Here is a 13,201-nt window from a genome sequence, read left to right on the forward strand (position 1 = left end):
TTTTTTAAACTAGACGGGATCCCGAAAATTCCGGGATCCCGCGGGATTGATATTTCTAATCTCGCGGGATCTCGAATTTGCAATCTCGAGTCGGGATTGCATTCCCTATACATGAGGTATTCCTCAGCCAAGACTCCTAGAGGCTCTAGAGCGGAATACAGCTCGAGCCTGTGCGTGAGAGCGTGGTTTAGAGCTGGTGCTCGAACTCGAAAGAGGGATAGAATTGGGGCTGGTGCATCCTCTCCAGTGAGGTTTAGACGCTGCATGTCGCCTCAGAAGATACAAATAGACCAAAAGAACTCACCTCCTGCTAGGCAGAGTGTAAGTGCTCGAACTATGACCTGGATGAGGTGGAGGCACTCCTCAGGACCTGTTAATAGTGAACTAGAGCAGACCTAAGGCTTACCTTCTACTAGGAAAGGTTTCTACTGTCGCTGGTGCTCATTCTCCAGTGAGGTCAGACCCTGCATGATGCAGTCCTCCGAATATGCTAATACACTCAACATCAAATAAACCGCACCTTCCGCGACGCGAACTTTAAAGATTTTCTCCTGACACAATCTTGGTGCCCCAACAATATTGGTGTAATTTGAAAACTTAATAAATATCCTTAAAGAAAAACACATTTAATTTCTTAATAAATGGTTAACATATACTATAAATGTGACTTGAAAAAAGACCTCACTTTGGGCTCACCTCTGGGATCAATTAGACCAAATTGTATGGATATGTCAACGTGAAATTGTGAACTCTGTCAGTTTATAATATACCGCGTTAGATTGTAAACTAACAGTGGGTTAGGTTAGGTTAGATTGTAATTTAACTACGTCAGATTATAATCTGTCGGAATTCACAATTTTACGGTAACAGATATAAAACCAAATAATGATCGCACGTGTCCTCTTTAACAGATGGATAGCGATTAATCCCATCTTAACAGTTTTATAGCCATAAAATGTGGCTCAAGCGTAACTACATATTTTTTGAAGTAGTGACTCTGGATCCTTCTAAAGACACATTTTTGGGGTAAAAACCTTTCCTTTAATGAAATGAAGTTTAGAACTAGGCTTTTAAATAGTGCCAATATTGGTGGGAAGTGGGGATGCATACGTTTGAAAATGCATGTCGCGGGAGGTGCGATTTATTTGATGTCGAGTGTAGTAGAAATAAATAGAGCAGACCCAGGGCTTACCTTCTACTGGGTAGTGCTCTGCGGCGCGCGGTCTGGCGCTGGTGCTCAAACTCGAAGTCTTCCTCAGTGAGGTTGAGGCGCTGCATGTGGTACATCAGGTATTCTTCAGCCAGGACTGCCTCGGGCGGGTGGCGAAGCACCTCGAGGCTCTCGCAGAGGCCGTGGGCCCGCTTGCGGACTTTGGCCGGGCCTAACGCACCAGCCAGGATCACTAGTGCGGCTTTGAACAGCACCTGGGAAAGAAATGACATCTAATACTATGTTTTTGGGGAGCTAATACGAGTAGTGTCTGAGATAATATTGAAGAAGGAATACAATTCTTATTAAGTAGACGTCTGTCGATATACAATTGATGGCCGTCAAAACTCTGTGCATCACTGGGTATATTCCCCGAGTGTTATTCATTAACAACTGCCTTGGGATTTGAACCGCTTTCAATAACGGTAGATCCATTATTCTATTTGGTTCGTCCCTCAGGTCCTACTAAGTAGATACGCTACGTAATAACATTGCATTCCGCATTTCCGCACTAACGGTACTCACACTAGTAGAACTATAAATATAGAATGTTGGAGAAATATCAAGTGGTCGTCGTTGCCTTGCTGTAAGGGCACCAGGGCAGCCTTCTGGTCAGCGCAGAACTATTTGTCCAGTAGGTCGCTACCTTGATTCCTTGAGGATATTACTCGTAGAACCGTTATATCCACCAGGTCTTTATTTGACCCCCTCGCTCATGACCCAAACACGCAGCGGATTGTCCAGAAAAACTTCCTGAGGAGCTGTCCACTTGGTCGCTACCTTGACTCCTTTAGGATATTAGATCATCAACCCCAGACCCGCAACGGGCTATCCCAGCAGGACTATTCCGAAATGCTGTTTAAGTAGTTTCGGAGTAGTTGCACCGTCGCTCATGCTGGCATCTCGATTTGCGTGAAAGGGATGGCAACATTCGAAACTTCAGATACCGTTTTCCGGAGTAAACCCGCTGGGCGGCTTCCTGGTAAGTCCAGAACTATATGTCCAGTAAGTCGCTACTTGGCTCCTTGGGAGTAACACACACATAAGAACAGTTGTTTTGTATCCAGTTCTTACCTTGACCCCTTCACACAGGAAGCAATCCCAGACCCTCAGCAGGCTGTCCCAGGGCAGCGTCCTGGTGAGCGCGCACAGGAACCACTCGGTCGCGTACAGCACTGGCTCCACTTTGTGCTTGGTCAGGTGGCGGTGGACTGCGGGCGCTGTGCGTCGGAGCAACGCGTGGAGGATGTCACCGTCGCGTTGGAGCACCTGGGGATAAGAAAAATACTAGATGACACGGCATATTTGCTGACCTGGCAGATTTCTTGGAGCACCTGGGGATAGCACAACTTCTAGATAAAGCTTCAACTACACCAGCGCGTGTAGATCGCCATCGCCGGCGCGATCAAAGACCGATTTTTTAGGAATTTGGTCGAATTTGATCGCGTCGGCGATGGCGATCTGCATGTGTTGGTGTGGTTGAAACTTAACACGCTGACTTACTGACGGGTAACTAGCTGACCTAACAAATATGGTTCTGTCAGCGCATCAGGCATAGTGTGCAATCTACCTCAAGCAATTGGATACGAGAAAAAATAATGAGGTTTGTCAGAAAATTCTCTTCATAGATATTTTTTATTAAATGCCGAATTGCTGTAATCGATCTCGATTTGACAATATTTTTTTATAAAGTGCTGCATCATGACTTCTTCTGACGTCTCAATCAGGACAGTACTGACGCTTGGCCAGAAATAGATCCATTCTAAACTCTATCGTTTAACTAACACAAAATTAAATAAAACAAATAAATCACACACCTCGAGCTTTACTTATAGCTAATGCTGACGAGGCACCAGAAATTGATAGATAAATAAATTTGTACAAAGATAATAAAATTAGATAAATAGTTCACATACCTCGAGCCCTGGGTTATAGTACCCGCTCAGGTACTTATCGCTGATGCTGACGAGGCACCAGAAGGCCTGGACAGCCGGCATGTGCATCAGCAGGAAGGCCGCCACCGGCGCCTGCGCCTGGAAGTATCCCACCTTCGGGTTCAGCACCGAATACGCTTTCAGCACTGAGAACAGCTCTTGCTGACTGGAAAACAGAAAAAGTATCTGATTATTTTACTTGTAAGGTGACTGATTAAGGTTTAGACTAATGCTCGTTTTCACCATCAATCCCTAATTTTTAAGTGACCCCTATGACAACAAAATGCCTGTTATGTGTCATCATAGGGGTCACTTAAAAATTAGGGATTGATGGTGAAAACGGGCATAAATTACACACAGACAGACACACTGAACCTTTTTCAATTATAATATGGTCGGAATTTTTATCTAGGCCCGCCATAGACGGACAACTTCAAGCTACGACTGCATATCAAACTACAGTATTATACATGGAAACGCTTGAGCAGTTGTGACAGCTTCGAGCGGTTGGCAGCAAGGTGAAATTTCGTCGTGACTGTACGACTGCTCAAGGGGTTCCGTGTATGACGGGCCTTAGGTGCGATATTACAAAAAAAGTGATGCTGAATTGAGGCAACTGCATCAACTAAGTTGAAAACATGTGCTAAAATAACTGGATAATAACTAAGATGCAATGATGCAAACATGTTTAGTGTGGCGCTTCTTTTTCCTTGCTTTTATCATAGCAATAAGGAATATTACATACATAATAATGTCGACATACTTGCTTAGTTTTATTTTTATTTAAGGAACAAGATAATTTGATGTATAAGCTAATCCTTGTAGTTTCAGCAAAATAAGTCACTAGTTTTGCGTGTTTCGAATACTATTCATATTATAAAATAAAAGATTTTAATTTTACCATTTGGNATCGATCACTAATCACCCCCTGATAGTTATTTTGAAAATATATTTCATGTACAGAATTGACCTCTCTACAGATTTATTATAAGTATAGATTTCCTCTTATCATGTGTGCTTTGTGATCAATAAAGTCTATTCTGTTCTATTCTTCTTATTTTAGATTGTAAAGTTTAATGGGTAAGTAAGTTACTATCAAAACAGACAGTCAGAACCTATCCACTTACCAGAAAATAAAAGGATAACCGTAAATTCAGAAGACTTATTAAAAAACAAAAAATTAAAAACCCAGTACCCTTACCTACTTAGTTGTATCAAAACATCAAACATGGCCTACCTCAATGATATAAATATCTACTGAGCTTAGAACAAGGAAAATGTTACGCCTTAGGTAATCAGTTAGAATTCTTGGAAACATTATTTGGATGATGAAGTTGGAAAAAAGTTTTTAGTTCCGTTAAATTCAAGAAACCACCTACGTAAATACAATTTTACAATAATTTATTGCTAATTAAAGGCGATAGGTTTAGCATAATTGTAGGTTAACGCATTAGTTTGGTAATTTTAGCAAGGAAATTAATGTAGTCGGCCTTACAAGTAGAAAGTGGTAAGAAAATATGATATGGTAACTAAAAAGGATAACGAAAAGACCATAGGTAACGAAAAAGGTTTCCTAACAATCACAGATAAAAAAAATTTGGTCTTCTTGGCGGGAAAGTGAAACGTCATGTTACCTACTTTTTTTTAAATAAGTCTTCGTGCGGTTTGCATATAGCCAGTGTCAAGTATAAAACGTCATTATTTCAATTTTTTTATTTTTATTTTTATTAGGTGAATATTCATAACGCCCATGATGTAGACAAATAAAACAAAACTCACTTCAGATTCTTTCAGCATAGATGATGTCCCATAAAGTGCTTCGTCGTTACTGAAACAAGGCGATATAATGAAAGAAAATAAAACCTTTTTCTGTCGATATCAACAAACGGCACGCAACCGTCCATGACTATCTTTCGCAACATTCTGCAAGGAAACTCCGCAGATCCATGTCCAATGCGGGAATCCCAGTAATTTCTTGTTTGTAAAGTGCATACTGCAGTCTATAAACGTTCGGACCGGTTAGGAATACCGGTCCCGTGTTTTGCCTAGCTAGATAACCATCATGAGTGACGAAAACTGGAGGTATTGTCATAGCACTTTCTTTAAACATAAAAGTTCATAACGTAGCATTTAACTGTGATGCAACTTAAATGTTTTATTGTTTTTGCGTACCTGATCTAAAATATTTTACAGTCACATTCATTATTGTTAAAAAACTACAAAAAAAGTTTATTTTCCTTATTTTTTCAATTACTCGTAGCTATAATTTAAGCTAGAAGATTATGAATCTATCTCATCATAATATCATCTTGTTAGCAATGATCTGCATACGTGAGTTGTATAGAAGTCGAACCTGTGTTTATACGAGAGAAGATACCTAATATGTAAAATCCTATAAGTACAAGTAATGTCTTACTTGTAAGTACTTCTGTTGTATCTGGTTTTACATGATAAAAGCAAAAAGTGAAGAATGGAATTCAATAGAATTCAATGACGTCATCAGTAAGTAGGTACTTACCTAAACTTACAGAAGTAACATGCATTGAAATCATCATGGTGTTTCCATGCAGTCAGACTTCTTTTTTTTGCATTTGAAAACATGATCCTACCTATTCATTGGATCTTTGGTGTCAATCATACTGAAAAGTATTGTGGATTGGACGTTTTAAAACTCCAAGGCAGTTTTCAATGTTGTGGAAAGGCCCTGGGTGAAAAACTTTTCGCTGCGACGTTCTATGGGAAAATACTCTTTCCAGCAGCGGACAGCGGAGATAATTTATTGCATTTGAAATGAATTTTCCGCTAGGTAGGTAGGTACCTACTAGGTAATTGAGTGAAAGTTCAAGCTCCATAAAAATGTTTTAGGTTATAATAATCTAGACCGACCCTTATACCACAGACTGGAAAACGGCTTTTTATTTTCACTGTAAAACGTGGTTTTTATACAATTATTTAAAAAGGTATTTTCAGTGTGACAAATCTCTGACTCTATTCAGCTCACATTACTGAATGAAGCAAAAGGCTTGACATTCATTGTGTAAATTGCATGTTGCCAACGTATTTATATCTTAAGACAGAACTTATAGTTATTCATAAAGGTGTGAAGTGAGTAAGTGGCATTTTAACACTTGCTTGTTGAATATAATTTTCCTTTACAATTCAGTTTGTTTGATTTCAAAGCTGTTGAGGGATAATGCTAAACTATTGAAATAGGTTAAAGACACCGCCATTATTACTTTTAAATAAAATTCTTATTTTGTGCTGATGTTTTTGCAATCTAATACATTGCTTGAATTGGTACTTATAGACTTCGTTAGCATGCATGTTTCGTTATAAAATATATTACTGTAATTTTCAGCAACATTTGTTCATGTTTTTACTCAGTAAAGATCGATTCTCTACTCTCTCTGAAAAGGAAAACTCTCATTACTTACACATTTCGAGTACAACTTTTTAGGTTCATGGTTTACATGCTTAAATTATTTTTGTTAATAGTTTTGTAATTAAATCGCTCTAATTACCTTCTTAATTAGAGCTATTAAATAATATTAATCTTTATGTGTCCTTAGCACGTATCTACCTTTCCGGAAGACATTTTCACCTTTATCTTTTTTACTACTCCCATGCATGTTTACTTTTGAAAAATAGTTCATTTCATTTAATAAAATTTATTAAATTCTGTGTCCATGTCAACGGATATTTCCGCACGAGATCAAGGTGACCTTTTTGTAGGGTTTGAGTGTCTGTTGGTGACACGAACTTTTACGGTTTCACTAACTATGTAATGGCCATACGCTATGGAATGTTGCGACGAAATTATTACAATATATTTTAAGATATTTTTTTATACTATACAAGTAACCGTGTAAATGAGATGATGAAATATAAGAAAACTTATTTTATTATAATAATCTATAATGTACTTAGATAAGTACCTATTAATTTTTTTGTAACACGCTCATTAAAATTACGTATTATGAGATTACTCAATGCGAGCAGTTGCTGGTAAGGGAATGGTCGTGAATTCGTTCTACTAGAAGTAATTTCAGGTACAAAATTATGTTCCAATAATACCTATTTATATCATGAGTGATAACTTAAAATCTCATTTCACATTTATCAATAATATTACTATACCAAACGTTTTATGTAAACAGAAATAACGAGAATATCATTTATTTATTTATTTATTTATTCATGAATAGAACGGTAGTACCAATTACACTATTCAAACAAGACGTAACAAAGCTCAGAATAACATTTAAGTAATTAAAAACAATTTAACTTAACTTAATTTAGGAAAAGTACATAAATCAGATGCGATTATTTTCACAGTAACCCAAACATTCTGCTAGTAACGTACTCCACCCCTCTGTAAATACGTCACATTTTGGGTTTTGGTCCAGGAAACGATTGAGAGCACTTAATGTACGTGGTATAAGTGATTTCGATCTTGAAACCGTACGACACGGAGGAACAGCAAACAATGCATGCCTTCGACCACGATAATAGTTGTATTACTCATGAAAAGTATTACTGCGAATACTGCGATGCGACATTTCAATAAATCGTTACCGCGCGACCGCGGTAACATACATTTTTCCTGACCTAGAAACTTAGATTAAGATTCTTTCAAGAGCAGTTTGCATAAAACAGGTGGCAATTACGTAAGAAAAAGTAGCTAGAAGTTCTACATTTTTAAAGTTAGTAAAATAGGTAACTAGCTACATTTCAAAATTATTGAAACATTTTGTGACACAAAAAAAATATTTTTAATTTATTATGTTGAAACATTGTTAAATAAATAAACTATATAGGTACTAATATTTTTTATAACTTAAGTAACCGTGAATCAATTTTTACATCTTCAAATCCAATACAAATCACCGAACAAAAATAAATCGCACATTTAATTAGCGCGCGGAGTGTAAGGCTTTGTGCATGCTACGAGTAGGCTGCGCGGGAGTGGAGCTACTGCCGGCCGGCGCGCGCGCATAGTCCAAGCGCGTCGCTCTCGCACGGTGCACGCGGCGATCTGATACGCGCACGTATAAAAGGGCACGCACCCTCGGGCCAGTTCACTATTTTTTTCCACCGTTTACGGACCACATCACACCAAAATGTCTCTCGAAATCGACCATCTGAGACACAGCGAGGACGAAAATGACACCGAAGGAGTCGTCCTGGCCAAAGGAGTTTCCATGGCGGTGCTGTTCTGTGCCTCCATGATCTGTGGTATTGCACCGCTGCTGATCTCCAAGCGGTTCAACCTGGTGTCTGCGGAGGAAGCCAGCAATCTGAAATCCACCAACAGGATCGTGATGACGCTTCTCTCCTTCGGAGGAGGCGTGCTGCTGTCCACAACGTTCATGCACTTGATGCCTGAAATCCAGGAGAACGTCGAATATTTACAAAGTGAGTACCTTAATTGCTTACTTAAGTGAAATTAATTAAAATTTTCAGTTTTTCTCAAATAAACACAGTAAAATCAAGCCTCTTGTGGTCAGATTTAAATCTAAACTAAACAAAGTGGTCAAGTGGTCATCTAAAAGTAGTTCAGTTTCAGAAAACTTAATTTCACGGCATTTTAAAATGTAGAGTTAGTTTTATTTTTATAATAACGAATGTTGTAGTAAATCAGTAGCGTTATTTCAATATGATCACTGGAATCATGTACCAAATCTAATGACTGAAATAGAATTTTAAATGGCAGCGTTACTGTGTAATTATGATGTTAATCTCTTTTTTGCGTTCGTAATGGTTTGACAACAATGCAAATAGAGGCAAAGCATCTTAATACATCGCTATCAAGTCATGAACAATGAAATCTAGTGGAGTACATTCCTCGGACCCCGTTCACCTTGACTCTACTAAGTATTTCGTTTCCGCAGATTGAATATCTGCACGTTATATCTTGCTCTACGTTTATTTTTAACAGATTGACAAATTACTTTGCATGTTTTATTATTAAGTAAATATAAATTGCAGTACGTGTAGCAATTTAATAAATAAATTCTACCGAATACTTGGTTTTTTACGCGTCTGTTTACAAAATTAAATTAACTATTCAAAGTTAACTCTACATTGCAGAGATTGATTTTTAAAGCAATAAAAGGAAGTTCTAAGATATCTTTGACTATCTCCGAGGTTAAAAAGTATTTAGATAACGTCAAATTCAAGGAAAACGCGTCCAATATTTTCAAATGCTGTATAATTAGATTAATTATAAGCTTATCATTGTGTTTTCGTTATTTAATTCAATTCAGTCAAAACATGTAATTAAAGATAATTGAAGCAACGGATATAGTAGTACAATTAGAGTCGTGTTGAATGGAACTTTTTCGTGTAATTGTTTTGTTAATGGTACAGTCGACAGTACATTAGAGTGTACAATTTTGTGATTAACGTGATTTGTTGTCGGGCCAATAGAAACTATCAAATCAAATCATTTATTTATGCAAATATGCTCCCAAAGAGCACTTTTACACGTCCCAACTCTAACACTGCTTCAGGACAGCAATAAGCCACTGAAAATTTTGGAAAATACTATGGCAAAAATCTGCCCAGTTAGAAAGTCTGCCTCAGTAATACTTATTTCACTTTCCCCTGGTTTCTGAATTGAGATTTTAGTTTCAGCTTGCTTATTTTCTACTTAATTATGAACTTATAATTAAAAATAAGTTTCCTCAAATCACATAGGAACTCAGTTTCATTATTTTTTATTGACATTTAAAACCCCCCAATCAAGGGTTATTTCTGCCAGTGTCGAGTATTTATTTGAAACAATTATGTTATTCGGCTCTATTTGTTAGAAAAACTGACAGTTTGAATTGGCGCAGACTGTAGTGGCCATTATCTAAGAGTTGCGCAAGCGGCGAAGTGTGCCAGTGTCCGCGCTTCATCTCGGCCATCGTAATTGCCGGATCATCTTTCTCGTCTAGACACGCAATATTTGTTTCGTGGTTTACTTTTAATTGATATTCAGCAAACATTACAATTCAGAATAATACAAAAAATATTTATTTTATTAAAATGCGTAAAAGGAAAAAAGATGAAAAACGGAAAAAAAGGAATTTCTACGGAAACTTCGTACCTAATAATATATTCAAAAAATCAAAAGGTTAGCTCAGATATTCTAAATCAGAAAAATCTTTGAAGTTTTCCTAAAAAACATATGGGCTACAAGACGATGTTATAAAGGTGTCTGTTGACATACTTTATAGTTTACCTACTTTATTCGTTCACACCAAAGCGTGACCACTCGATAAAAACTGATCCATAGCGATTGTGATAGGTCAGCCATGAGATTGTCGTGTTATTTAATAGTAAAAGACAATATATTTTAGTAAAGTTAGATGTCAATGGCCGTGTAGTTCCGGCAAAGAATAAGATTCGCGTCTAAACGCCTAGATCATGAATCCATCTCTCACGCACAAAATCTGAACCCATATAGTCTAATAGAAATCATTAAAAAACACGAAACCAGCAACAGCTTCCACACATTCATCCACTATATAGTAAGCCATCTCAAAGAATTCAATAAATAATAATTAACACTAAATAGCCCGGAAAGATAAACACTGCCTTGCTCTCGGAGTAACCCATTAAGCTCCGATAGGAAGTGCAAACCGACAGCACTTCAACAAAAAAAAAAAAAGAATAAGACCACCCCACACTTCTCGGGGATGTCGTAAGAGGCGACTACTTAAGGGACAAACTTGCGAACATCAAGCCTCCTCAACTCCTGACTAGCTGGTGATTCTAGGCAGTGCCGTAACTAGGGCGGTGCCAGCGGTGCCCAGGCACAGAGCGCAGACCCTGGAGGGGCGCAGAAATGACCAGACCAAGCATTATTCAAGGGCGCAGTTTTGAAAGCTCGCACCGGGCGCATAAAAGGCTAGTTACAGCACTGATTCTAGGCAATGAATCCTCCATTTGTTGGTAAATTAGAGAGTAGTGCTCCTGTAGTGGAGACTTAATGATGACCTGATGATGATGATGAGATTTCAATATCCGGGTATTTCTCATCGCCACGGTTCTCATCGTCACCTTCGTGGCGAATTTTATTTCTAACTTATTTGAACTTTTTGTAAACAAAAATTGTAGCGCTTGATGTGAAGATTGTATTCTCAGTAAATCAGTCAAATAGTGAGTCTCGTTTGGAAGCTTTAACGTTTTGAATTTTTCGATGCCACGAAAGTGATTCTGTATTTCACAGCAATATTTTTTTCAAACTTTACTACTGTAAATGACTCTTAAGTGTTTATATAACACATATTTTGTCTTATTTTCATAGATAAATAGCAATAACATAATATAAATAGGTACCTACTTAAATACAAGATACAATTTTACCGATTAACTCATCTATTAAGTTACAAGATTCTACGTAATTGGTTTTAAGGGTGACACTCTTGGCATTCTTAAATGCTAAAGAAGCAAAAAACGGATTATCAGTACCTCAATAAAAAGATCTCTTACTGATTATCAGTCCCTCAACAAAAATATATTTTTTATTTTGGCCAGAAGACCTCGTATTTTATTATTATTGCAAGCTTTTATTTACTTTCACATGTCTGGGTATTACCAGGCCTCCGTCACTCGCCTATGCCGGCCGAGATAATTACCTATACAGCGCGCGACAACTTCAAGTTGCAAATCAGTCAGGGCCGCCACGCGCCTGTGAGCACACGCGTATTTCTATACACGCTCGGTCGATCATCGTGTCGTCGCAATCAAGGTTTCTTGTTCCAACAGCACTGTTATTCTTCTTTAATGGAAAATCGTAATATTTAGGAATAATAATTAACTGTAGTGATTTAAATAATTTAAAAAAACTACACTTATTAAATAATTTTGAAATACTTATGACAAAAAACTGTTGCAAAAAATTATTTTAGCTAATAAAAACATTAACTTTACTTCACCGTGTCTATTTTCCGACACTACACCTTTTAAAACTGTTTGTCCAATTTNCATGTCGTGATGAGTGAGCAAAGGCCTATCGATTGGCAATTTTTAAAATTCGATTTTCCGAAAAAAATCCCTATGTCCACTTTAATGCCATTTCGATCCACCGTGCGATTCTTCATACAAATTAAAATCGGGCACAACTATCGGCCAACTAATAACTTAAAAAAAAAAATAATACCGACTTCAAATGCGTGAACACAAAAAAAACTAAAAATTTAAAAATATTGCGTTTAAAAAAGTTCATCCCCAATTTTCCACCCGACAAATGGTGAAATATTTTCTTCAAATTCGCATGAAACCACCCTTTTGATAATACCTATTCAACAAAAAAATAATCGTTCAAATTGATTTATCGGCGGAGATATTGCGTATAAAAAAGTTCATCCCCAATTTTCCACCCTTGGGGGTTGTTTTTTCTATTATTAAATTTAAATGGGACCACCCTTGAGGTATTACCTATAAAGATTTGTTCAAATCGGTTCATAATTGGCGGAGTAATCGCGTAACAAACATAGAAAAAAAAACATACGGGTCGAATTGAGAACCTCCTCCTTTCTTGAAGTCGGTTGAAAATCAACGGTGTGCGCCTACTCTAAATCTTGTCGCTACCAGTATTTGACATTGATAGAAAGTGAGAAAACATATTTTAACTAAAATAGGTTGATTAAACGATTGTTGCTTTTTATGAATATGGCGGTTATGATTAATTTTTAATAGGCATTTATAACTAGTTTTGTCGTGTTGTATAACTGTTTGGACTGATTTATTATTAAGGTAACAAACCAATTGAACTGAACAGAAAAAGTTTAATATTTTTGTTAACCTATTTACATTTTTATTAAAATTACGTACAAATTAGGTAATTTGTTTTAATAAATAATGACCATTCACGTGGGTACCGAAATTCCCGAATTTCCCGGTTTTCCCGGTACTGGCTTAGACCTGGTACCGGGAATTCAGTAACACTCCTTAGTACCGGGACTTGCAACCCCTACAGCTTAGACAGACTATTTTTAATTATACAGCTTAGGCAAAAAGTTATAATTGATGGCTCTTAATCATGGAGTCGTCTTATGTGAGGTGA

At 37.2% G+C, this 13,201-nt stretch overlaps 2 protein-coding genes across 2 annotated transcripts in view; one reads left to right on the forward strand and one right to left on the reverse strand.

The window, feature by feature from the left end:
• Nucleotides 1–1,188: 1,188 nt before the first annotated feature.
• On the reverse strand, nt 1,189–5,782 carry LOC114352588 (TBC1 domain family member whacked-like). Its single transcript, XM_028304242.1, has 4 exons — nt 5,754–5,782; nt 3,127–3,310; nt 2,285–2,479; nt 1,189–1,425 (listed from the first exon to the last, which is right to left on the reverse strand). The coding sequence occupies exons 1-4, from the start codon at nt 5,780–5,782 to the stop codon at nt 1,189–1,191; spliced, it is 645 nt and encodes a 214-aa protein (XP_028160043.1).
• Nucleotides 5,783–8,126: 2,344 nt separating this feature from the next.
• Zip89B (Zinc/iron regulated transporter-related protein 89B) overlaps nt 8,127–13,201 on the forward strand; it is a 38,413-nt gene continuing 33,338 nt past the window's right edge. Inside the window, exon 1 of the mRNA XM_028304230.1 lies at nt 8,127–8,559. Within this exon, the coding sequence (XP_028160031.1) occupies nt 8,265–8,559 (295 nt within the window). The 5' untranslated portion in view covers nt 8,127–8,264. The remainder of the gene's footprint in view (nt 8,560–13,201) is intronic.

This window comes from Ostrinia furnacalis, unplaced genomic scaffold, assembly GCF_004193835.3.
Source record: "Ostrinia furnacalis isolate ACB-3 unplaced genomic scaffold, ASM419383v2 OfSCF1409, whole genome shotgun sequence".
Classification (NCBI taxonomy): Eukaryota; Metazoa; Arthropoda; class Insecta; order Lepidoptera; family Crambidae; genus Ostrinia; species Ostrinia furnacalis.

Excerpts from the sequence above, each read along its gene's own strand:
- LOC114352588 (XM_028304242.1), bottom strand. The coding sequence starts at position 5,782 with ATGATTGACACCAAAGATCCAATGAATAG. Across the intron at positions 2,480-3,126 it reads ACTATAACCCAGGGCTCGAG|GTGCTCCAACGCGACGGTGA; the intron begins GTATGTGAACTA and ends TCTTATCCCCAG. Across the intron at positions 1,426-2,284 it reads TCCTGTGTGAAGGGGTCAAG|GTGCTGTTCAAAGCCGCACT; the intron begins GTAAGAACTGGA and ends TTTCTTTCCCAG.